The sequence below is a fragment of the Silurus meridionalis genome, chromosome 15 (genome assembly GCF_014805685.1).
Source record: "Silurus meridionalis isolate SWU-2019-XX chromosome 15, ASM1480568v1, whole genome shotgun sequence".
Lineage (NCBI taxonomy): Eukaryota > Metazoa > Chordata > Actinopteri > Siluriformes > Siluridae > Silurus > Silurus meridionalis.
The window spans coordinates 23,896,955-23,924,404 of record NC_060898.1 but is presented as its reverse complement, the minus strand read 5'-3'; the positions used below and the strand labels follow the sequence as shown (position 1 = coordinate 23,924,404).

General features: G+C 39.4%; 1 protein-coding gene across 2 annotated transcripts in view; it reads left to right on the top strand.

Annotated features, from left to right (window-relative positions):
* Window positions 1-231: 231 nt before the first annotated feature.
* kctd16b (potassium channel tetramerization domain containing 16b) overlaps window positions 232-27,450 on the top strand; it is a 33,668-nt gene continuing 6,449 nt past the window's right edge. The window contains exons 1-3 of one of the 2 annotated variants that reach the window (XM_046868758.1): window positions 232-3,160; window positions 19,870-19,929; window positions 20,342-20,401. In XM_046868758.1, the coding sequence (XP_046724714.1) occupies window positions 2,317-3,160; window positions 19,870-19,883 (858 nt within the window). In that variant the 5' untranslated portion in view covers window positions 232-2,316 and the 3' untranslated portion in view covers window positions 19,884-19,929; window positions 20,342-20,401. Of the gene's footprint in view, window positions 3,161-19,869; window positions 19,930-20,341; window positions 20,402-27,450 lie in introns of those variants that run through there. The other variant, XM_046868757.1, reaches the window with a different exon arrangement.

The following is a 27,450-nucleotide window of genomic DNA, read 5'->3' as shown; positions in this document are numbered from 1 at the left end:
GAATACTGTATGTGAAAATCCCAGTAGATCAGCAGCTTTAGAAATACTCAGACCAACATCCGTGCCATGCCCTTTATTTTCCACCACTCTAATGTTCAATGTAAACATTATCTGAAGCTCTGGACCTTTATCTGCATCACTTAATGCATTGCTGCCACATGACTGGCTGAATGCACAGTCGCATAAATAAGCAGGTGTACATGTGTTCCTAATAAAATGGCTGGTGATTATTTAAACGTATTCAGCTGTGTACGATACAGCAGGTGTGTTACAATGCATGAGAAAGAGCTTTTGGGTTTGTTTTTGCTTACCAGCTAAACAAAAGACCTGAATCTAGTCACAGCATGTTGTATGAAAAAAACGTAGTGCACACGCATTTTTTAAGCACAACCAATATCCACTCTATAATCCCCATTTTCCTGACTCAGGCTTTCTAATTATATCTTACAATAGAAACAATTCTATAACTAATTCCTAATTTCTGGAGATTGATTAGACTTAATTCTGATCAATTGCTATAAAGCGAGATCTTGGTGGTCTCAGAGCATAACTAATCTAATAAATTTTGTCATTAATTTTCCTTTTGGCTCACATTTCATATTCATGACATTTGGCAGACACCCGTATCCAGAGTGACTAAAAAATGAGCAGTTGGGGGTTTAGGGCCTTGCGCAGGGGTTTGGTGGTGCTGGGATCTGAACTCATGGCTTTCTGTTTCAAAGTTCAATGCCTTAACCACTGAGATACTACCCCTTACCTTCTCCTCAAGTGAGTTCACCGGGTGCAATACTAACTCTGTGGAGTTAAATAGAGCAGTGAGCATCCTGCACTACTATCGCACAACATCTAGAAAGGCGAACCAGTCAACGAATCACTATCGGTCAGTCTAAAGAGGTGATTAATATTTTAGTTGAATTAAAAATGTATGGAGTTGGATAAAGACTTTATGAAGATTAATGATGATATATACAGTTCAGTGAGACCCAGAGCATGCTGAACCTGCCCCTCTGAACGAGGCATGACTGAGCTGACTTACACATTAATGCCCTTTTAGAGGAAGTAATAAGCAGAAGATGAAGATGAAGATTAGATTCTGCAGGGATTCTTTTTAGTGTTTATGAAGATATTTTCGGAGCCCCGGCGGGGGTTCAAGTGTCTCTGTCCGTGGTGCTGAAATGGAAAGTAGTGTGTTTGCTTGCTGCTGTTGTGATGCCGAGACAAGTTTCCAAAATTCATCAAACCAGCCAAAAGATGGAGAAAAAAAATCAGTGCAATAACATAAATCATAAAAAAAAACCATAAAACATGAAAATGTGCAAGCAGAAGCAAGTCGACCCCTGAGAATCTAAACCAGCGTTATAGCGCTCATCATGAATATGAAGTGAACTGGATTTACACAACACTATAACACAAAAAAGACGAATATCAAAGCCAGAAAGAGATCAGAGATCCAGGCTCGTGCGTGTCAGATTGCATCCGGTCCGCGCGCCTACTCCTTTAAGATGATGTAATTCCTCATAAACCATTATGGTTTTTTTTCCTTCTTCCTAAACCGCTGAGGAAATATCAGCTGGGGCTTTTTTTTCTCCTCTTTCCTTTTTTCTTTTCTGTTTTTTTTAGACTGGCACCACCCTGAGCGGGAAGAGGGAGCTCGATGCGCTCTCTCGTGCTTCTCCACGACGGTGGGCGCCGGCACGTACGTACGTCGGAGGAGAGAGAGAGAGAGAGAGAGAGAGAGAGAGAGAGAGAGAGATGCTAATCCACATGAGGAGCATCATGTCGAACAGAGCAGGAGTGATGCTGGCTCCGGCTCTCCTCAGGACACACAGTGAGTAAAACCTCTCCATCTTCAACTTCCTTCTCAGCACGTCTCCAGCGTCTTCAAGGTTTGGGTTTCGCCTCCAAAGTTTCATCATCCGTGCGCTGGAGTTCAATTTCACGTTACTTATTGCTAGTGTTTATTTTTACATTCACTTCCAAGTAGCGCAGATGTTTCCTGTTCCGCCTAGAACCTGAGCCAGGATGCTGTTCGGAAAACCAGACACCGGAGCGAGATTCTTTCCTAATTCTGCACTCAGACGTCTGTGAAGCTCTCCTGAAGCCCACTCGAAGCTCTGTTGAAATCCTCTTTCATGATCGCGTAGAGCTTTTTTTTTTTTTAATTCAGATATATGGAGGCTTTTTTTCCCTTCCCATTTTCCCGTCATCGCAGATTTCATCCTTAAACCTGAACATTTTAGGGAGGAGTCTCGAGACTAATAATAATTATTATTAATAATAAGTGTTATTATAATTATTGTCGTTATTTCTTCCCTGATGACTGAAACTATGTCTTTAAGTGGGAACTGTAGGACTCAACCCGCGACCAAAGAGCCACCATGCGCCCCGAACTGCTTTCCAGATGTTCTGGAGCTTAATGTGGGGGGTCAGGTGTATTACACCCGCCACGCCACACTCCTGAGCCACCCCGGATCCCTGCTCGGCAAAATATTCTCTCCAAAGAGCCCCGCGGTGCCAGACCTGGCTCGAGACCCCAAGGGTCGGTATTTCATCGACCGTGATGGCTTCCTGTTCCGCTACGTGCTGGACTTCCTGCGGGACAGACAGGTGGTGTTACCTGAGCACTTCCCTGAGAAAGCTCGCCTGCGGAAAGAGGCGGAATACTTCCAGCTGCCCGACCTGGTGAAGCTCCTAACGCCCGAGGAGGTGAAGCCCAGCCCGGACGAGTGTGCTCACAGCGACTACGAGGACGGCTCATTGGGAGGCGACCAGCGCGCGTGCCCGCCGCCGTCCCTCGTGCCCGCCGACCGGAAGAGCGGCTTCCTCACGGTGGGCTACCGCGGCTCGTGCACGGCCGGCCGCGAGAGCCAGGCGGACGCGCGGTTCCGGCGCGTGCCGCGCATCATGGTGTGCGGTCGCATCGCGCTGGCCAAGGAGGTGTTCGGAGACACGCTGAACGAGAGCCGCGACCCGGACCGCACTCCCGAGCGCTACACGTCGCGCTTCTACCTCAAATTCAAGCAGCTCGAGCGCGCCTTCGACGTGCTCTCCGAGTGCGGCTTCCACATGGTGGCGTGCAACTCGTCCCTCACCGCCTCCGTGCTCAGCCAGACCACCGACGACAAGATGTGGTCCAGCTACACCGAATACGTCTTTTACCGTAAGTTACATTACTGATGAAACTTCCTCAAACCTCTCCACCTGTCCTCAGATGCCACCAGGAGCACACCTGGTTTCTAGTTCATTGCCCCAAATGGAGATTTTCTGTTTTACACAACAGATAAAACATGAAATCTAATCTAATCTAATCTAATCTATCTATCTATCTATCTATCTATCTATCTATCTATCTATCTATCTATCTATCTATCCATCCATCCATCCATCCATCCATCCATCCATCCATCCATCCCTAATTATTCACACCTTAAATTATATCACCAAATAACATGCATAGTGAAACTCATCTCTCTCTCTCTCTCTCTCTCTCTCTCTCTCTCTCTCTCTCCTATCTCTCTCTCTCTCTCTCTCTCTCTGTCTCTCTCTCTCTCTCTCTCTCTCTCTCTCTCTCTCTCTCTCTCTCTCTCTCTCTCTCTCTCTCTCTCTCTCTCTCTCTCTCTCTCTCTCTACCTCTACCTCTCTCTCTCTCTCACACACACACACACTATCTCTCTCTCTCTCTCTCTCTCTCTGTCTCTCTCTCTCTCTCTCTCTCTCTCTCTCTCTCTCCTCTCTCTCTCTCTCTCTCTTCTCTCTCTCTCTCTCTCTCTCTCTCTCTCTCTCTCTCTCTACTTCTCTCTCTCTCCTCTCTCTCTCCCTCTCTCTCTCTCTCTCTCTCTCTCTCTCTCTCCTTCTCTCTCTCTCTCTCTCTCTCTCTCTCTACCTCCTCTCTCTCTCTCTCTCTCTCTCTCTCTCTCTCTCTCTCTCTCTCTCTCTCTCTCTCTCTCTACTTCTCTCTCTCTCTCTCTACCTCTCTCTCTCTCTCTCTCTCTCTCTACCTCTCTGACACACACACACACTATCTCTCTCTCTCTCTCTCTCTCCTGTCTCTCTCTCTCTCTCTCTCTCTCTCTCTCTCTCTCTCTCTCTCTCTCTCTCTCTCTCTACCTCGCTACCTCTCTCTCTCTCTCTCTCTCTCTCCCTCTCTCTCTCTCCCCTCTCTCCCTCTCTCCATCTCTCTCTCCTGATCTTTATCTCAGTCATTATCCTGAAGTGAAAGATGATGGCTTTAGTAATGGCTCTCATAATATTTAACAGGGTAAAAGAATCACTCTATCCACTCTGCTCTGTGAGCAGCTAATGCACTGTTGTGTTCATTGTGAAGTTTCACTATGGGGGTAAAATGGAGGAAATCTCACCATCCTCCTGAGGTCTGCACATTTCAAAACATGGTTCCATAGACTTTCTAGACTATCATGAGACCGGTCTTTGTGTATTCAGTGACATCTCTTCCAGAGTCTTATATTCATTACAAATCAATTATATTTGATTATTAGCTATAAATAAATGCAAAACATTTGTCACTTAGCCGATGGCTCATGGCATTAATATTAATATAAACTGCTGCAGTTCGGTTGCTGATTTTACACTTTATTAATGGATCTTGGAAAATCAGCTTCAGTATGACATGACACTTATAAGTAACATTTGCTGTTTCTAATCAGTAGATTAGACTGTTGCAGTTTGTTCTGATCTAATGTTAAGGTTTACATTGACCACAGTGTACAGATAATTACAGACCTCCTAATGTCATGACGAGGTCCAGTCCATCCTGAACATCCGCTTTGTAATTCTATTACCCCAAAAAGTCTTAAAACACACCAAGAAATATGTATATTTGAAATGCAGAGTTGGTTCAGTCTGTTCTGCCTCACTGCACTTTTCCATCAACCCTGTTGTCATTCTTCTTCTCTTGTTTTAACTGTCTTGTGTAAGATTAATTCCCGAGTGCACAAATCTATTTCCCGGGTTCGTTGTATTGTTTAAATGATTGACAATCCATCATTGTGTTTGACATCCTGACCTGACCTGAAATCTCGTCTCAAGTCTAAATCATAAAAGTGTGTCATTTTCTTTTTCAATGTCAGAGCAATCATTTCCTTCCCTCCAGCACCAACTTGATGTCACTATCAGCTCCATGTTCTGACTTTTCTGATGAAAACTCTCACCAGACAGTTCCAGCTCTTTATGCATTTCATTTTTCTGCTTCTGAATGTTGCTATATATTTTTTTAAGTCAATTTATACATGAAAAAAATAGAAAGAAAATCTCGTAAGGATGCCGAGAGACAACACAGTGACAGTTTTACCTGTAAAGAAGATAAATGAATGGAGTTGTCCTTTAAACCAGAGCAAGATGCTCCATAAAGAGAACAGTGTTAGTTTAATAAATGTTCCTCCAGAAGCATGTACATGAATCTTCCCAAATGACACATGAACATATATATATATATATATACTATACACAAATACTATTGTACCATAATAACCCCATTCCCAGTATTGCAAATACACAATAGAATAAAATACCGAATCCATCTTAAGAGTGCAAAACCTAAAAAAAAGAAAAATCTCATTGTTCAGAGATTTGATTTGTCTCTGAATTGATTTTTTTGTCCCAGAATTGTCTCGTTATAAAAGTAAATGCAGTTATCAGTGCTGTGCTCGGGGAAGGTTAGGGTTATGAATGTGTACAGTAAGTTTCTCTATGTACAATAAATTCTATTTGGAGATTTCTTACAGAGAACTACATGCTCGTCTCAGATCATGAACCACAGATCGATGGTGTAATGTGCGGTTGAAATCAGAACACGAGGGTGTATACAGGAACATAAAACAAGTCTCAGTAATGAACGGAAACTCGAAAAGACTTTGCAACAAAGAACACAAACAGCAGGTGTAGGTGCCTTGATGAACAGGTGATAAACATTAGGGCAGGGGTCTTCAACCTGTTGCACACCAGGGGGCAATTTCTTTTAAAATTATTCTCCTGGACCGGCTGGTTGGGTCATAGTCTGTGTGTGTGTGTGTGTGTGTGTGTGTGTGTGTGTGTGTGTGTGTGTGTGTGTGTGTGTGCAGGGGTAGTCTTTCATGGTTTTTGAGAGACACATTCATGTAGCCTTTTTATACACAACTTCTTTTACTTTGACCAAACAAATTTATAAATGTCCATAACTTTATTTTCAATGAAAAACTCTTTAAAGATGATCTTCATAAATTGGATGTTTCTTGTTCATCTCAGAGCAGTTCAGTAGGATTGCAGTGCAGTGTCTGGGCAGGTGTTTCTATGATAGATATCACTCCAGACGTCTGTCTGCTCTCTAAATAACTTGTTGTACGGTGAAGTCGCTTCCAATGAACCACAGTCCAGACGGAACTGCATGATGATGAAGTGTGGAATGGAGACATGTAGGTTCAGGATTCCTTTCACCATTTAATCTTCATGTATTTGATGGGTTTGCATGTTCTCCAAATATGAACAGAAATGATTTTAGTTTGATGAAAATTAATGCTGTTTCATGACACAGTTTGTTGCATATAAAGAAAAGGAACATGTATGTGTCTCTCAAAAACCACTAGGTGTTTCCAAACTTTTGACAGACACCGTACCTAAGCAACTCATCACTGTTTTCCTTTCTGGAACCTCGCTTGGTTTTGTTCTGTTAAGAATGAAGCAGTTTATACAGGATTGTACGATTCATGCTACTTTCACCTCCTGCTTTTGTGAATTTGAAGTGAAGGTTAGAATTATATGGTTCATTAATTTGGTGAAAAAGATGACAAGAGCCGCATTATGGTCAGAGCTTTGAGCTTTAAAATTTCCAGCATGAAAATTAACCATCACTTCTCCCATTAGAGAACCGTGAGAACTCTGTCTTAATTGTATCAACTTTAGCAGCGATCTTCATGCCTTGGAGGTGGAGGGATAATTGCATGGACTGTCTGTTTCACACATTAAGTGGAGGTCTTGTGAAGTTGATATGTGAGACACTTAGCATACGGACGTTTCCTTTGGCAAACAAGGCAGACGGTTACCCAAATCCATCATCCCTGAATCTCATTTTGGCCATTTAAGTGAAGTTATCGGCTGACGGTGCTCTGAAAAGCTTCTTATTTTTCATGTGTCTGTTGTCATGATGTGTCCTGAACATTTACAAACAATCTGACCCATTTATTACCATGAACATTGTTTATAACATTTCAAAAGTTTCATATTTAATTTGTATTACACTTGTAATAATGAACATTGTCACAAAGCAACATTTTTCTAAAATGAACAGATAAAGATATATATTTTAAATAATCTTCCTGATGGAATTATGAAGGGTGCCAATACTTATGTGAGTAATACATTGCCTCCGCCTTAAGTGCAGAATCACAAGGTTAATGTACAAGGTGGCATCAAGTTTGAGACTAGTTTTGTAACACGCCAACAGATGGCAGCACGTGGCTGCACTCACAGTCACAGGGAGCACTGATCATCATAAATCACACAACGACAATGCACTCTGTCACCAAGTTCTCCTCATGTGAGTTTTTGCCGGAAACAACATGATCTCACTTCCAATTTGGCTTCTCTTCCTGAAGATGAAAACGAAGCTCAGAGGTCGCCGTTTTAACCCCGATGTGAAGACTCAGAGCAAATCGCAGAAGGTGCCTGACACGACTTCCAGGACACGTTAACAGAAGTGGCTGGAATAGATGTTAATATTATTTGAACACGATTGAAGTCTGAATCTAAATAAATCGTGCTCATAAGAGATTAAAAATGTAAAAAAAAAGAACTTCTTAAAATGAAATCTTTAGTCTTGGTGTTTAGTTTTTCCTATTTTGATGTTTGCCGTATGCATCACGTATGCGACACGCTGTACAATCACCTCTAGCTTCGTTATCTTTTGTGCTGTTGGGCTTTTTTTACACTGTTGACTCTTTTCATGTTTTTTTTTCTTCCCATCTGTGAATGTCTCGGTTTCTCTTTGAACTCTGTCACAGAGCCAAATTGTTTTCTCTGCCTTGTGAAGTCAGACAGAAAGCACACAGCTGCCCGTGCTCAAACACGGCTTTACCTAATTGGCTTGCATGACATTAAATAGGGAGGTAAAAAAAAAAACAAAATGAGATTGAGTCCGAAAGGATTGTTCTCGCTGCAGTGCTCAGTGACTTGAAGCTTCATTATACTCTACCTACAGTGCAGTATATTCCAGAAAAGAGTCATTATAGTGTTATTACAAAGTTACAGGATCTACTCTTTACACCTATTAGTTCTGTTATTGAGTCTGAATTCAAGTGAAATTTCATACTTTTATTTTGGATGCAGTTTGGATTAGGGTTGTTCTCCCAATTTAAGTTATTATACAAAGCAAAAAGACAAAAAGACAGAGCGAATCCTTAATTCATACGTCAAAAAAAATAATGAATGGAAATTAATGGTGAGAAACTCACATGGGAGGAGAGCTCCTCGTGGTCAGAATCACAGACCTGGTAATACATGTGGTCAGAATAGCACTCGTTGTACACAGGTCGGTGCGTCCTGTGACTGCGTGCAGCCTTGTGCTAACATCTGTTAGCATGTAACAAAACGAGTCTCTGAACTTTTTGATGCCACCCTGTATGCTACAATGGATGTATGATAATACAGACCACAAACTTAACCTTATTCCTGAAACTACCTTCACGGGTAACACGTTAAAGTGCATCAGTCGGTGAAAAAAGTGAGTAAGCCCCATGTGAACATCTCCAGCCCTGAACATTTTACTGATCCATGCAGTCATACTCATTCCTGTAATGTTTCTTTACATACAAACTGATTTACTGCATTGTTTTTCTCATACAAAACAAACACACAGAAGAACAGCTGCACACAAACATAGTGTAAAAACACACCAGAATGAGTTCAGGTAGAACGTCAGTGTAACCAAAAAAATCAGATGCATGCTTCTTATGCCTTGCTGTTGTTCTGTATCTGCCCTTTCAAACGTCTGTTTGGCGATCAGAGTTTATGATCCATGTGAGGTTTGTGTGGGAAAACATGAATTTACCTTGTTGTTTAACCTCAATGCTTCCTTCCTCCTACTCATAAAACAAAACGGAACAAAAATGCAGTACTGAGATACACAAAAACATCGCCTGTGATCGGTTCAAATACAGACTTAGATTTTTATTTGATTGATGACGAGCCTCATTTATCGAATTATGGAAATCATTAGTTTGAGCATTTGGTATTCATATTCACATCATGTTCATTCTGAAAAACATTCACATCGGGGTAGTGGTTTAGGAGATGGACTAAAAGCAAGGTCATGAGTTCAAATCCCAGCACCATCAAGCTCCCACTGCTGGCTCCTCAAGCAAAGCTCTTAACCTCCAATGGCTCAGTGTATAAATAAGATGAATATCATCATGGAATAAGGCGTCTACGGAATGACAATCTCATGTGACTGTGTGTAGGTTTATACATAAGAAGTCTGAATAAATATAAATGATGACTGTTTATGAAATGTACAGTGTTTAGCAGACATTCTGATTCAGAGAGACTTTGGGATCTTTGAAATCTTCAGAAACATCATGTAGATCACTAGATCAGGGAATACGAGCACCATGCAGAAATTATTACTATTATCATTAATAATATATGTGTCAGAGAAGTATGTGAGGGTGGTGCAGGACATGTATGAGGACAATGTGAAAGCAGTGAAGTGTGCAGTAGGAATGACAGACTTGTTTAAGGTGGAAGTTTGATTGCATCAAGGATCGGCTCTGAGCCCTTTCCTGTTTGCAGTGGTGATAGACAGGTTGATAGACAGGTTGAAGGACGAGGTCAGACATGAGTGATGTTTGTGGATGGCATTGTGATTTGTGGTGAGAGTATGGAGTTTATTAGAGGAACAGCACATGAAGGATGTTTTGAAGACAAGGTGAGGGAGGTGAGATTAGGATGGTTTGGACATGTGCAGAGGAGGGACATAGGGTATATCAGTAGGACAACGCTGAGGATGGAACCACCGGGAAGGAGGAAAAGAGGAAGACCAAGGAGGAGGTTTATGGATGCGGTGAAGGAAGACATGCAGAATAGGTAGTTGGTTTGAAAGAGACAGGGGGGTATGGAGACAGATGATGTGGAGAGCCCTAACAAAAGCAGCCAAAAGAATAAAAAGAAGATGAATAAGATTATTATTATTATTATTATTATTATTATTATTATTATTATTATTGATGTAGAGTCAAAATTCCTTCCACTTCTGTTTAGCAGACTTTCCTCTGATCATTCATTTCATTCTCCCAGCTCTCTTTTACCTTATATGGAGTTTTGAAGGTGTGGTTAAATGCAAATGAGCTGTTACATGTAACTTGTATTGCAACATACACATGCACATACACATTTCAAAGTAAATCAGCATTTATTAAACATGTAAATGGTTTGATTTAAACTAAAGAACATTGTTTGCACTTTTTTACTTTCTGAAGATTCCAAACATAATCAAGAGTTTCTGCATAACCGTCTTGAACTGATAAAGCATTTGGCTCACGGGTGATCTCCCTCGGCAGCAATTTGTAGTTCCATAGAAGTGAAGAAAATGGTTTTAAGTGCCTTTCAGAAAGAGGAGCAACTGATGTGCCTTTTCTCTTCTCATTCTTTTCTTTTTTTTATGCTGAAAAAATAAAGCCCTGGCAGCAGTTCAAGTCTTAGTACGAAACATTATTTTTAGTAATCATACATTTGAATTTAAAATAAATAAAACCGCTGAAAAACTGCATTTCAGCAAATAAATTCTGATGATGTAGGTGCCTCGGGACTGTCTGAAAGCGTGTGCATTCATATTTATTTGCTCTTGTTTATTTACAAAATGACTACGTTTTTGTTTGTCCACCTGTTCGTTATTAACGGGAGATACATATTTTTGTTTCTGATGCTCTCTGTGGTCTTCCAGACACCTCAGTCTGAACAGTGGAACCTTCTGAGGCAGAAGAACAAAGTCATGCTCACTTAAGAAATAAATCTCAGTTTTCAGTGTACACATTGTTACACACATGTTAAGGCACTGGATTACTGATCAGAAGGTCGGGGGTTCAAGCCCCAGCTTTTTACCGAGCTCCACTCTTGGACCCTGGAGCAAGGCCCTTAAATAGTCATTGGTGTAATTCTAACGTCCTGTTCCTCAGGAGCATTAGATTCAACCTGGGATGAGTCTGGTGCGCTGGAAGCTGGAGAACCTTGAAAGCATGCAATGGCATGGAGTTAGCAGACGTACTTACTTACAGACTCACTATCCAGAGCAGCTTATGATAATGATCTATAAAGCTTATAAAGCTGACCACTTGAAGGTTGAGGGCCTTGCTCAAGGGCCCACAAGTGGCAGCTTGGTGGTGCTGTGATTTGAACTCATGACCTTTCAATTAGCCCTCTAATGTCTTAACCACTAAACTCCCCCTTCTCTTACAGATTTCTGTAATATTACACACTGGACTATTATTATTTGCCTCTATCATCTCCTGTAGCTGGAGAATCCCAGGAGAAACGGTGCTCTCTAAATACAATCTTCTCACTGCACATCATTGCAATAGTAGAATCAGAATGCTGGTGGTCTCCAAATTGTTCTCTGAGAGGTAATGCAGCAGATAAATGGATGCAATTGATTTCTCGATGACTTTCTCGAGGTGAAATTAGCAACGCAAATGACACCACTGGACAGAAACAGATCGTCAGTGAGGTGTTGAGAATGTCTTTATTTGTCATCCTCTTGACGTTTATCTCATTGACCTTATCCTGTGCATTGCCTGAGCCTCAAAATAGAACATTTTCTGCTAGGCAAACTTCAGCCTCCATCTGCCCTGATTCCCCAGAAGACAGGCGTGGGATCTCCACTTTGTGTTAGAGTCTCTTAAGCGCCGAGCTTATGCAAGGAACCAAATCTGAAATCTGACTTTTTTTTAGCAATCTCTTAAAAACAGTGGGAGAACTGGGCCTTCTGGTAATATTCTTGCCTCCCATGTTGGTGGACAGAAAACTTTGACCTTGCGGTTGAACTCAGGGTTTCAGCCAAAGGTTTTTTTTATTGTTTTTTGATGGCAGAATTACTCATTGTGCCCAGTATTTGCAGAAGAGAGTCATGTTGATGGTGGTCTTCATCTTTGCTTGTAGACAGAATCTACTAATGGCATTAATTTATCACATGATGCTTCAGGAAATCAGCATTGATGGTTAACATGTATACTTTTAATTAAATACCCATGCAGCTCAGCGAAATTACTCTACACCTATCCTCTCTATCAAACACCCATACCCTTTATCAAAGACCCACAGCCTTCATCAAATACCCACAGCCTTTATCAAACAACCATACCCTTCATCAATCATACTCTTCATCAAATGCCCAAAACAATCAGCAAACAACCGTACCCTTCATCAATCATACTCTTCATTAAATGCCCAAAACAATCAGCAAACAACCGTACCCTTCATCAAACACCCATAGCTTTAATCTAAAACTCATTACCTTTATAAAACAACCGTACCCTTCATCAAATACCCATAGCCTTCATTAAACACCCATAGCCTTTATCAAACACCCATAGCCTTTATCAAACACCCTTACCGTTCATCAAACACCCATAGCTCTCATCAAACACCCACAACCTTCATCAAATACACATACCCATTATTACATACCCATAGCCTTTATCAAACAAGTGACTTGGTTCATTGAATGTTGTTCATCAAAATAAACAAATCTTTTTTGAGTAATTTAGTTCATATTGTTTCTTTGATCAGAAATAAAATTGTTAACTATAGTTCCAATAATTTGTATATGTTTATATAACTGCATAGCGTAAATGGGAGTCACATGACAAGAAAAAAACGAACGACTGGGACTAGAACAGTCGAGTGGTGAACTACTCAATTCTGTTTCCTGTACATAATCTACAGAGAATTTCTGATGCTTTTCTCATGTGCATCCAATAGAATTCAACAGACTTTATTTCCGAACAAGATTCGGAAGCTGGGGTCAGAGCACAGGGTCATCATGGTCAAGTTCAAGTTCAAATTTTATGTGTCACATACACATACACACAGAGTACGACATGCAGGGAAATGCTTTATACGACTGTCCAACATTCAAACATGAAAAAAGAAATCGAATATAAGGGATAAAAAATAAAGTAGATCAATAAAAAAGTATATTGAATATATGTATATACATGAATCTAGATCGGGATGGATGCGTAGGGCAGATATCGACAGTACAAATGATTCTGGTGACACTCAAGTGAAATGCTGTTCACTGAGAGGTGGAGGAGAGGATAAAATGAAGAAATGCACAGGACGTTTTTCTCAAACTTCACTTTAATTTAATGATTTAGTTCCAGATGGAACTTCCTCTGAATTGCACATGCCATGAATTAGAAGCTACTCAGAAACTGGTCACAGTAAAATGGAAGCGGTAACGTAATAATGTAAATATTAATACACTGCATTTTTATTTCCACTTTATTAGGAATCAGTGTATTTGAAACCCAATTGTGGTCTAATTTGATTGGTGCGTACATTTTTTATCTTTGGTGCCGAACATCTATCTGCTTTTAATAAAACGTGATTTATTCCAAATAACTAACCAGCTTTTATCCTTTCCAAATAATTCAGCACATTGAATTGATGGCCCACCAATGATCTGTAGAAGTTCTAGTAGAGACACCATTAGGGGAGAGCTCTGTCCCTGTTTCCAATGGCATTTTTAGTCTAATTACATTTGAAAGTCAGCTGGAGGCAGCAGTATTTCCCTCCTGTGATTTGCAGTTCTGAAGCTCAGGTGTGGACTTAAACATCCTTCTGTTCCTGTTCCTGGATACAGTCGAAAGGGAAATCGTGGTATTTCATGTTGAGCTCACAAGGACGCAGTGGAAACTCGACTAGCTTTAGTGTGATCCACTGAAAAGGAAGAAGATAATGGAAATTGAACATTCTTAATGCTTAAAGATTTTTTTAGGATAAGTGAACAAACCAGTAATAGAGACAATCATAATTGATCCGGTAAACGATCATGAATCGATTATTAACAGACAAACAGCTGGTGTGTATTAAAACACATTCTTAGGAATCCATATCCCATCGTATGTGATGGAACCCTGGAAGCATGGGGACGTGGGAGCTTAGTGGTTAAGGCAGGGACTTTACATCAGCAGGTCATGAGTTCAAATCCCAGCCACACCAAGCTGCCACTGCTGGGTCCCTCAGCGAGGCCCTTAACCCCACAGCTGCTACGTTGTATGATTGAGATAAATGTAAGTGTGATGTGAGTGTTACTTGTCTAAGGTTTTGCTTTCTTTGTCTGGGTACTTGTTTCAAACCTGCTCGGGAGGAAAATAGCAGAAATAATGACACAGGATTATAATTTGCATATTGCATAAACATGACATGATTGTGTGGACACGGTCGAATGCTTCAGATGCTGGGTGAGTCTCACATCCAGACCCAGGAGACTGTGCTGCCTTAATGTGGCTTTCAGAGCTCTAAAGGCTGAAATGTCTGTATCTTTTAGAAAGAAATAGATGCCTGGATCGGAACCCTCTTTTGGCAGTTATTACCAGAAAATATACATCAGAGTGCCATAATAAAAAATAAACAGCATCTCATACATATACATGATTCTGAAGTTTCATTAATTCTTTTGTAAAAGAAATTCTCCTGTATTTAATTCGACTCAGGTCAGTATGAGAGTCAGTGCTTTTGTGGATCTCCGTATGAGTTCTTTTCTGTTTGTAAATGTTTTTTTCTTAAATGTTTAAAGAAGTTCTTTTTGGGTTTTTTTCTCACTCGTTAGTCCATATTTCATGAACAGAGCAAACTGTTGGTTCAAGCTGAGGAAAAAGCAACATTTCTCTAAGGGAGGAAAAGCGAATACTGCAAATATTTATTTAATGTCAAAATATGGTGAAATGTGTTCAGAAATCAAACATGGAATATATATATAGAGGTAGAGTTGGACTTTTCTACGATGACTGTGATTTTTGACTTTACGATGATGATAGCGATACAAATAACATTTTCACGCTGCATTTTAATTTTCATACAAGTCTGCCAGGCATTGTAGGTATAAGAGACGCTCTAGTTGGCATGACCTCGTATAGTTCAGACGTGTTCAGAGTGATCTCGTGCGTTCTCGTATTTTGTGAAGTGATTTTACCCTTTGCTGCTTTATTTACCGTCGGAACGCATCATAGAGTAGTCACTCTTCTCGACTTATGACCTGATGGACTTCAACAATCGTTTTTCTCGGTCCCTATCTATGTTGTAAGTTTGGGTCTACCTGGATATATATTTATATATAAAATCCATGGTTTGTTTAATTGCATGTTCTGGTTCTGCTCCAGGTGAAACTGCTCACAATGCAGGTTGTAAAGATTAAATTTTTTGTACAAAGAGGCCTCTTTTTTTTCTCTTTTCAGACCCAGAAAAAAGAGGCATCTTTGTACAAAATCTTTTTATTAACAAATCCACAATAAAAAGTAGACAATATATCCAAAATACTGGAATAGATGAGGATGAGTTTTCCTCTTAAGTATGGTTCCTCTCCAGGTTTCTTCCTTCTGTATCTCAGGGAGTTTTTCCTTCACCACAGTCTCCACCGACTTGTTCATCAGGGACAAACTTACACTTACAAAGAACATCATTTTTATCTCCACATTATCTGTGTAAAGCTGCTCTGAGACCATGTTCATTATTAAAAGTGCAACACAAATAAACATGAATTGAATTGAATTGAATAGAAAAGAATTGAATTGAATAGACAGGGGAAAGTCTCTTGTCTAAGCCCCCAGATGTGTGTGCTTTAGTTGTTATGTAAAAACAGCACTAGTTGTGAGTAGAGACGGATTTCCTTGAAGCCGGTGCATATTTTTCTTTGGATCGAATTTGATTAAATATCGAGCTGACAAATGTTATTACCAAGAACGCGATGTATGAAACAAAAAACGATTTATTTAACAGGTCATTTTTATTATGTAATTACTGTAAAATATTATGTAAACCCAATACCAGGAAAAGAAACCCGGTGGTTCAGATTTCAGATCCTGTAACAAACAGCTGTGGTTGAGCAGTAAAAGATCTATTTTTAGAACTGGAAATGATGAAACTGTTTTTTCCTTTTGTTAGGGTTTATTTTATCGGCTTTGAAATACAGAATACAGACAAAAGTTTGTGGACACCTTTTAGTTTCCATTTGCTGTTATAATGAGCTCCACTCTTCTGGGAAGATGTTCCATTAGATTTTGGAGATTCATTCAGCTACAAGTGAAGTGTAAGTAAAGTCAGGTACTGATGTAGGTGTGAAGGTGAAGAGGCCTGGGGTACAGTCAGCGTTCACATTCATTCCAAAGGATGCAATGCAGAAGATCTTCCACTCCACTCCATGGAAAGCAGAAAATTAGATTTGACTGCATCCAAAGATGTCTGATACAAGTTTGGAGAAGAGCCATGTATGGTTGGAAACATCAGGTGTCCCAATACTTTTGACTTCATAGTGCATTTGTTTTATGTACAATTGACATATTTTTGTGTAAAAGTGAGTAAGTTCATATTACTGAGTACAATTAGATCCGGAATCATCTTACGGTAAAATGTCTTCCTCCCCCACTGTGGTGTTCCTGACGCCTGACAAGAGTCTCATCATGCTGAAGTTCAGCAGGAGCATAATTTCCCATTCAACGTGTAATTCAGCAGAGGTAATTACAGAAGAACTAATCCTGTCAGCCGGATGTGTCGTGGTCCGTGGAGCATGCTGAGGACTTTCGTGTGTATTGTAGAAGATTAATGAAAACATGTACTCAGTGAAAAGCAAAGCGTTTCTTAATTGTGTCACTGGGTATTAAAAAGTGAAGGTAATGGTGAGCTTGGAGAGGAAGAGGAGTAGATACAAAGCGTGTCTCAATCAGAAAACGTATTCACTGCTCAGGGGGATGATCATCAAGTCAGCAGTTTTAAGTTCTGTTTCGTTTGCAATATCCTTCCAGTGCACTGGAACGTTCCCTAAAATTCCCATAATGCAATGTAAAACCCAGGAAGCATCAGTGATCACTACGTTCCCTTAAAGGAAATGATGTAATAATACTGAAATGATGTTGCACAAACATAAGTTTGCTGTTGCAGCGATGTTTTTAACTTTAATTACCTAGATTTTTACAGCTTTGTCTGAGAACGACAAAGTGCAAACCCAAACTTTTTTTCCGTGAGGGCCCATAATGTTTCCTTTCTTTAATGGGGGTCTGTTACACAAAATGCCATGGGTGGAGTGACTACCAGTATTATTGTGGAGATTTTATTATGATTTCAAATGTATTTATTTTGCTTCCTAATGCTGGATTAGTTTATTATTTTGTTCTGCACCAGACAGATAAATGAGCATCACTTTTTAAAAGATAAGTTGCCTATTAAAAGAGCATTATTACTAACATAATGAAATCTTTTCATATTCATTTCTATTCAAATTAAAGCATTTACTTAATCATGCATATGCATGTGGTTGGTGGGCGAATCGAACAAATAATTAGGCTACGGTAATAACAGGAAGTCGACGGAGAGTGGATTTTACGGATACTGATAGCGAGGTTGGATCGTGAGCCTCGATAACCAATTAATCAAACGATTTTTTAAGTGGATACTGGATAAAAAATAAATAAATAAACACTAAATGTAAAATAGTACTGAAATTAAATAAGTTCTGAATCATAAAACTGTGCTAAAGGAAATAAATATGCATATATTCACAAATAAATATAATTATTTAATTCATAATTTAATTCATAATATAATATAGCGCTCTGTGTGCAGCGCACAGTCTTACGTAAAAACAAACAGCACGTGGTGTCAGTTATTTACCTCTAGAGGCCGCTCTCTTAATGACAGCGGAACGTATGCCGGAAAAACTATCTGTATGGATTTTAGCCGATAGCTGATATCGATAACCTGTGCCTTGACCTCTATTAATAACTAAGGGAAATTTTAGTTTAAAAGCAGACCTTTATTATTAAATACAGATATGATACGAGTAACACGATTACATATAGTAAAACAATATATGTCTCTTGGATTTGTTCGAGCTGTAGTTTGGGGACCCCTGGTCTTGACGTTTGTTGTGTTTTTCATGCCAGTCTTGTCTGTTTTCTGTTTAAAAATGCCTAGTTATCTTCTTTTTACCACCAAGGACATACGCTTGTGTTCTTTGTTTAGAACAGAATTTAGAAAAGGTTACTGAGAAGTTTCTTATAAACCCCCAAGGCTTTTTATTCCACTACACTCATTGCTTTCTAACTCTCTCTCTCAGAGTTTTAGACGGATGGAGCCTGTGTCCTAATGAACCAGCTTCAGAATGTATTTATTGATTGTGACTTCAAAGCATTGCATAAGGTCACATGCGCCAAATGCCATCAGTGTAAATGTATACCACTGGTATGTTGCCCTTTGGTCTTCAGCATGTGCCTTTTATATATATATATATATATAGTTTCATCAAATAAATAATGTACCAAACTGTACAGCAGTGTTGTAGTTCACTAAATTAACTAAAGAAAGATCTGTTAATCCAGGTTGTGATTTTGCTCGAGCTTCAGAAGGTTCATGCTACTCTATAGTGCAGTTTCTGGCTCAGAAAGTGAGACCAGCGCTACAGTCATTCTTGTTTGGAATTTGACTACAGTTTTTACAGAATTTGAAAATAAGTAGCTGGAACAGAAATACTGAGATGTTGCATGTTCTACACATCTACCTGTGCTTCTCACTAACCATCTCTGTATTCATGCATGTGCTGTAAAACCCCTCCTTCACAGGAAGTAATGGTGGAAATGTTCTATACCTGCTCTAGAATGCTGCTTATTGTCCGAGGGTGAAATGTTTGTTACATTACGCTCTTGATTGGTTGCTTGATTTATTGAATGTTGCTTTATAACACACAGGACATTTTTAGTGTTGGATGGATTACAGAATGTGATATGACACTAAAGTTAGAAAGAAATGAATCAAAACGCTTTTTGGTTACAACTCATTATATAGTAAATTGTTATAAAGTAAATATCCTTCTGTCTCCAAGATGAGGACAAGTTCCTTTGTGGGGTTCTGGTGAAGTCTCATGAGGTTTTTTCTCTTCATTATCACCTCTGGCTTCATCTATAGGAATACATTTATGAATTTTAAATGTAAAGGTAAAAAAGGTATATTACAGCAAATTTACATCTTTGCATATTCCAGTGAAGTTAGGAAGGGCACAGGGTCAGCCATGATACAGAGCCCCTGGAGCACAGAAGATTAAGGGCCTTGATCAAGGGCCCAAGAGTGGCAGCTTGAGGATACTGAGGCCTGAACCAACAACCTTGTGATCAGAAACCCAGAGCCTTAACCACTGAGCAGATGAACCACATTTAGCAGACGCCCTTATCCAGAGCGACTTTCAATGAAGCAGGGGAGGGTCAAGGGCCATACTCAAGGGCCCAGGAGTGGAAGCTTGTTGGTGGTATTTGAACTCGTAACCTTCTAATCCAAAGTCCAATGCCTTAACCATTAAGAACACATTATGAACTACATACTGTGGATATGTTTAGCACGATCACTCAGCAGATTAGTTCCTGTTAATGTTTCATCAATGTAAATAAAACACTTTATAATGATTCTTATTATAGAACTGACAGTGTTTGATCAATGATCATAAAGCTCTTGAAAATGTACATCAAAATGCATGTTCAACTGAATAAATAATCAACTTGAATCCGTAAGTATCCTGTAGGCCTGTGTTTCTGAATCCTATAAAATACCTTTTGTGTTCCTATAAGAGAAATCTCTTAGCCAGGAGTATTTATTTTTAAACACTGGCTCCACCTGTCCTTGCAGAAAGGATCTGGTAACAGAGTGGAGGTGGAGTGCTGCCATGAAGACCACAAATACTCCTGGGTGGGTGGATTCACTCTATTTATACCTCGTATGAATGTGTAGCCTGTATTAAAGCACCAGGGTGATTACTGACTTATGAACCTCTAGTGATTCAGAACTTTTATTCAGCATTTGGATGCTCTGAGACTTCCAGCATCAGTATCATAGGAACTTGCTTGTGTTCCTTCAATGTGTAAGTTCATATCTATAACTGTTAATAGGTACATTTCCATACACCTTCACACCTGAGGGGTATTTAGAAGAGAGAAATGGTCTTAGAAAATCACCATTAGTATTAGAGATTAAAGTTTGGAAGTAGAACATTATACTATCTGGTTGCTGTTTTTTAATTGATCATAATGATCTTAATGGAGCCACTGCCAGGTAGAGGTTCCACCTCTCACCATTTCCCTTGATTTAATGGCATTTACAGTGCATGAGGCCCAGGTCTTCACCAAGCTGGACCTTAAATAGTGAGGCGGAGATGAATGGAAATTTGTCACGTTTTGATACCAGTGCTCCTGATTCATCCTGACACCCTACCACTGGATGGAGTTCTCTTTAATTAGAGACCACTCTGAGCAGCTGGAGATGGTTCCACATCAACAGCCTACTGAGCAATTCAAGAACTTTAAGGATGGATTTGGGCTGTAACAGATAGCTACAATGTGCTCAGGACCAGAGTTACATCATCGCACACCTCACCAATTATGGAACCGTAATAAATAGACATTTGATGTTGAGGATGAGGATGGGTTCACTTTTGAGTCTGGTTCCTATTAAGATTTCTTGAGTTTCAGGTAGTTTTTCCTTCAACCCCGTCTCCACTGGCTCTCTCAAGAATTAACGTATAATTATTAGCAACAAACTTTCTTTTATAAGTGCTTTATTTCTATTAAGCCGCTTTAAAACAATGTCTATTGTTAACATCACTTTACAAGTAAAATAAGTGAATTAAAGGAATAATAGTGCAGAACAATACAAATACATAATGAGGAGTTATGACGTGATGTGCATTTTTAACTGACATATGCTGGGAATTCGTTGTCGCTTATATTGACATTAAAATCCACAAAGTTCCCTCAAAGATCCTTCCCAAAATTCCACTTGTACAGATTTATCCAGAGCTTTAGATCGGTGTCATTGCTCACTACAAGGAAAGTCATCAGGACATCTAGCAAAAAAAAAAAAAACCCTGTTTGTCACAGAGGTGGATGTGCTATCAATTTGTTTCCGTCTCAGTGGGAAAAAATTATGAAACGGACCACAGAGGGCTTCATGACCTTGAGGCAACCCTTCGATATCTTTCGAGACACTACATCAATATCAGTGTCAGCTTTACTGTAGTTAAGCACATTAACACTTTCAACGTTTAGTTAAGATCATATCGTAACATTAATATGGAGGAAACTCACTGCACGAACCTCTGCTCCACTGACAAAGTCATGAATTAAACCTTATTTGCATTTATAAGTAAACAGTGTTTGAAGTAATTACAGAGAAGGTTGTTAAAACACAACATTAATCCACTTCCCCTTCTCTTATCGAGTAGAATGCAGCCTGTTAACATGTTCCTGATTTGATGATCGATGGTGGATCTAAAAAACAGAACCAGCTTCTGGTTGTTGTTTCTTTTATAATTGAAATCTATTCTGGGATTGTTCATGAGGTGCAGAGTTAAAGGGAGCAGCGCTCGAATGCTAGAGTGACGGCGCTAATAGAGGCAATTATACATGCGGCCATGGCCTCATTTGGCACAGACTGTCATCCTCCTCCCCTGCTGTCTATCATGATTTATTTCCACTTACTCGTCTTCAATTTCTCCCCCTCCTTATCACCAACACACACTGCTGCCACTCGTTTTCCTTTTTCTACATCCATCTGTCTCTTGCTAATGTTGTGCTCACATGCAGTGTCTAAAGATTGCTTGCAGCCTGCTACCTGTCTGCTGCATCCACAGGTGTGCTGAAGTACATGATGAAGATATCAGTGGTGTGAAGGCTGGTCTATGGTCACAGATTGACTATAAGTGTATTAATGTAGTCACTCTCACTAGTTCCTGCGACTCTACAGCATGTACAGTAGATGAGGCCCAGTTCTTCACAGCTGGTTTGGTTTTTCTATATTCCAAGCGCAAGCTTTACATCAATGGCAGCCTTCACTAAAAGGAAATGCATTAAGACATCCCACAAAACCCTTTTCCCTTCACTGACATTTGTCACAGAAGTGAACGCCCTATCCATTTGTTTCTCGGCTCAGTGAAAAGAAATTTTTAAATGGAAGACAGATAGCTTCTTGGAATCGAGGCAACCTTCGAGTAATGGAGACACTGTCTAGAGACTACTGAGAACTCGTTCCTCATTCTCATAAAAATATTGAGAAAATCAGACATTACATCTCCTTTCAAAGCTCCTACTACCGACAGTGGATTTTACCAATAGCTAGGTTGGATCGTACCTGCCGATAACCAAATGATTGACCGATTGTTTTTAAAATAAATAATGGATAAAAAACAAACAAACAAACAAACAAACATTACTTAACTTTAGTACAATATTACAAAATTTAAAACTGAATCATGAAAATATGCAAAATGACAAACATGAATATATTAATTATATTAATAAATATTGGGGAAAATAAAAAATACATGCATTTAAGCTAAAACAAAAAGTAACACTCACAAATAAATAAAAACATCCAAAATGTTCAAAAATGAATAATAATAATAAAGACACTTCAAATAAACAGCATGTGGTGTCAGTGATTCACCTCTAGAGGATGCCCTTGCACTGTATAACGCAACCCGGAAAAACTAGCGGTATTGGTTTTTATCGATAGCCAGCAATCACCTATTGGTTCCAGTTAATTTGGCAAAACTGATGAATCAGAGATTCCAGAAACCAAAAAGCCAAACTCAAAACAAATAGGTAAGCAGCATAAACAGGCTCTATGAGGGTACTAATTCCCAGTCTAATGAGCAAGTCAAGTACATTGACCAAAAGATCTGCAGGTCTGACTCTACAAGCCAGGCGAGATGGTTTGTCCAAAGACTGTTTGTGGTACATTCCCATTCATCCAGCCAGCAAACCCACGGTCTTCCTACTACAGTCCTCCTACTTGTAAGCATAGCAAAGCAACCTCTGGAATTGTGTGTAAGTGACCAGTTTGATTATTGTTTTTGGTTTGTCTTTATATCTTAATGCTTGAGTACCTGCACCTTTTATGTTTTGACCTTTACCTGTTTTCTGTATATTTTTTCAAAACTTCTCTCACATTCACACTGACCCACTTACAACAGAAATATTGTTAGCTTTTCTTTTTTGCCTTCGGCTAATTCAAGAAAGTCTTGACTTTTTTATTCATAATCAGTTTTTGTGTAAAAAAAAGCATAAACATTCTTGTTTTTTTTATGCCTTTAATCAACAGAAAGACCAATCTCTAGACCAGTGAGGTATGAGGAGTTTCTTTGCTTTTATTGCACCAGCATGAAGTTATTAAATGTCTGGAACAAAGCAAAAGTGTGAACATCAGTCCTCAAGATAATGTGGTATAATGAACTGGCTTCAAAGTGAATCTCCAACAGTGCAGGAACCTGAAGGTGAAAATGCTGAACCTCTTCATCCATCTTTTCCAGAGTTCCTGAATAGTTTGGAAGCGCCTAAATATATGGGAATGGTACAGATTTTTATACATACCATAAGTGTATACAAATAATATTCAATTCAATTTAATTAGTGTTTTTTAAAATGGACATTGTTTTAAAGCAGCTTTACACAGATAAAGCAGTAATGAGGTTGCATTTTATATTGCATATAAGGTAGTTCCTAATCATTGTTTATTCCTGATTAGTGAGCCAGTGGCGACTGTGGCAAAGAAAAACTCCCTGAGATGGTACGAGGGAAAAACCTTGAGAGAACCAAATTCAAAAGGGAACCTCATCCTCATCTGGGTGGCACAGAATATCCATTTATTACAGAATATCAGTAGAATCAGACAGACACATCAAGTGCTTATTCCTGGAATCCTTGGAATCCCTGGAACTCTATTTAGCTATTTATAGATGTCCTTTAGAAAGACCCGATAGCATGAGTGTGTGATTAGGGGCATTCTCGGCTTCTCCATCAATGTCAGCAGTTATTCCCTCATCCATCTGCCAGTAAGAGACAGTAACCATATCAGGGATTTGATCTTTTAGCTCAGTCTTAAGCATTTGTACACATCTGGAAATTTAGACAGTTGATATTCTGCTCATTTCTCAGGCCATGTGCACATTAATATGCTTCTGTGAAGATATTTTTCTCTGTGTTTTGGCCTTTCGTTCACACTGACGGCGTTTGCAATCAATGAAAACGTAGATTTTTGAAAATGCTGTTTACGTGTCGCAATGTGGACTGTGTGTGAAAACAAAGGCTTTCGAAGACGATGGCACATTTTTAGTTATTGCCATGACAATGCAAAGAGATGGAAAGTAAATAAACGCTTGGTGGAAATGACGCAGGTGGAAGACGTTTCAGTGTGGATGAGCAACTTTCGGAAGAATTTATCTGGATTAGTGTCGACGTTGCCTCAGTTTCGAGCTGCAAGAGTATAGCAAAGTCACAACAGACATCCCAGTTTAAAGACCTGAGGATATGAAAACAGTACGATCATCAGACCGCTGGATTTTGGACATTCAGAATCGAGATGCTTTGGATGGTTTATTGTTAGAGATCGTAGTGTAAGATTGTTTATCCAAACTAAAAAAAAAACTTTATGCACATGCAAATTAATAAATTCATTCAAATGATCTCTTTTGCATTGCTCTATATTTACAGTGATGATTCTAGCAGCTTTGAAGAAAAACTAATCTCTTATTTATTATTGTTTATTTCTAGCATTTATGTACAAATGCTAAAATGCTCTCTGTGTATTCTTAAACATGACCCAATCAGGGAACAGGGATTTCATCGTCTTATTAGGTTGTTTAGAAGGAATTAAAGAAGCAGGTTATGTGAACATTACGTACGCAACATGCGAGAAACGTCTGCAGCACTTAGCAGAATGACCTGAACGATGGTATTAATTATACCCAGGTCACTAGATGAAGTGAGTTGTGATAGATGGAGCGACGGCGTTAGCGTAACACTCTGCTACACTCTGCTACACTTGTGCTCACGCTCATGTTTCCTCCTGATTTTGGGGAATGTTCTGGGTGGATGAACATGAGCAATAAAGCAGTGTCAAAGTTCATTGAATTATTAATGCACACTGACATTCCTATTTCTATTTTAAGAATATCGATGAAGTGGTTTCTGTCTGGCTCTTCTTTTGAGTTAACAATTTCTTTGTCCGTTTTTAGGAATGATGGAATGATAGATAAACACTGTCACAAAGCAGCATTACATCAATCTGGGGCAAATGTAGAGCATTAATAGGGGAAGCCAGAGGCAATGCTAGGGAGGAAGAAACTCCCTGAGATGATAATGATGATGATGATGATGATGATGGTGATGATGGTGATGGGAAGCAATCTTGGAAACAATGAACTGGGAATCATTCTGCTCCAGCAGTGCGAGAGTGAAAGCTTCGATTTTGAAAGACATTTTATATTGCTGATTAATTATGTGGGTTCAAGTGCATTCTTACTGCTGCACTCTGTAAGTGGCGTCCTGTACTTATAGTGTCAAAACACCACTTATTCGAAGTGCGAGAAGGTTCACGGTTCCACCCTGAGCTCAGATGACCATTTGCACAGCATTTCACATGTTCAGTCTGTGTGGGTTTCCTCACCAGGGTTTTCCAGCCTCTCCAAAACAAGCCAATACATGTACTGTCTACACTAAGTGTGAGTGTGTGAGGGTGTGTGTGTGTGTGTGTGTGTGTGTGTGTGTGTGTGTGTGTACAAAGCATTGGCTTTTCATCACAGGTGAATTCCCCATTATACTCTCAGGAATCCCTGAAACAGATTCTGCATCCAGGATTAGCTGCCAGGTCATAACAAGTGCAACAAGATGAAGATGATGATGATGATAAAAAAAAGTCAGAAATTGAGCAGCAAAAAGTTTTTGAAGGTCTGTCTGTCAAGCAGATTCAGAAAACGTGGTACTAAATGACCTACGACTCCAAACAAAATGCAGCAGATTCCAAGAACAGCGTTTGTCCGTGCCTTAAAGAGCAGATCTCCCGAGACTTTTCTTATTATAGACGTTTTATTTTTATGAAGCACAAAGTATATTTTTAGTAAGAAACGACTACATCTCGTCCTTTCACACTGTAAATAATTCATTTCTTAAAATAATGTCATATCTCGGCATCCAGTTTTCACTAACTGGAAACAATTTGGGTTTGCAAAAAAAATGCCCCGTGCTCCGGGTGATGAGAACGTGACTGCCGTTCGGTTTCTCTCTCCGCAATTGCATTTTTTATATGAAAAAAAGGAGCCTATTATATTCCAACTCAACAATCTTGTCTAAAACCTTTCTCCTCGTTCCGAGCCGTAAATGAGGAAACAGGATGCAAATGTATGCAAACATTTTCCCAATAAAATTACATCTGTTGTTAACTTCTTAATTGCAATGCACTCAACCAGCAATTACAAGAATCCCTATTTGTTTTGTTTGTTTTTTTTATTTACCTCGAGTCATTGCTGAGACTTTGTGTGTTTTATTTTTAAATGATAAAACTTTAAATATTGTGCATGCATATTTTGAAGCCTGTCTCAAACCGTGCCTGGGAATGTTCTGGATTCTTGTGTCACTTTTAATGAGTCCCCAGAGAACCATGATGTCGATTTTTTCGGCGGTTTCTGTTTTCTAAAGTCTCCATAATAAGTACCAATCTGAAGACACGTCTTCTCAGAGTGAGGTCAGTTTGGCCAGTAAACATGGATAGTTAAATATAGCGTATGCCCCAGATTTATAAATAATAATGTTTGCTCTTGCAATAATAAAAAGTCTGTTTCTATGTAAATGAATGTAATTTTCGAGTAAACAAAAGCAGATTGTACAGAACGTGTTTAATGATGTGAAGTCAAAGTAGAATAAATATCTTAAAATTACACATACAAGCAGTTCCACAAGCTTTTCTTCTTGCCAATACAGACATTTGTGCTTAGAAAAACTTGAAATCAGTCCACACACATTAACGCCATTTGTGCCTTTTCCAGACGCGTACGGCAATGAAACAAGGACACAATCATAAAACATGGCTCCTGATTCATGGCTGGGAAAAGAGATAAGCCTAATCAAGACACCTCTCAAAAGAGAGACAGAACGCTACAGCAGGCCTCTGTGAAGGCTGGCATATGGCACAGCAGAAAAGGAGGTCTTGCTTCAGCTAAGCGTGGAGAATCGCACCGTGCTCGGTAGGAACGAGAGATTCATCGCTCACACAATAAATAAAAATCTCCCGAGTTTCTTTCTTTGACGGAATTTTAGCTGATACATGATGCTGAAAAAGTTCCTCATGCTGTGGCTCACAAATCACACGAGTGAAATCGAGTTCTCATTAAACAGTTCAGTACACTGTTTATTACTCTCTTATAGCACAGTCTTAATTCTG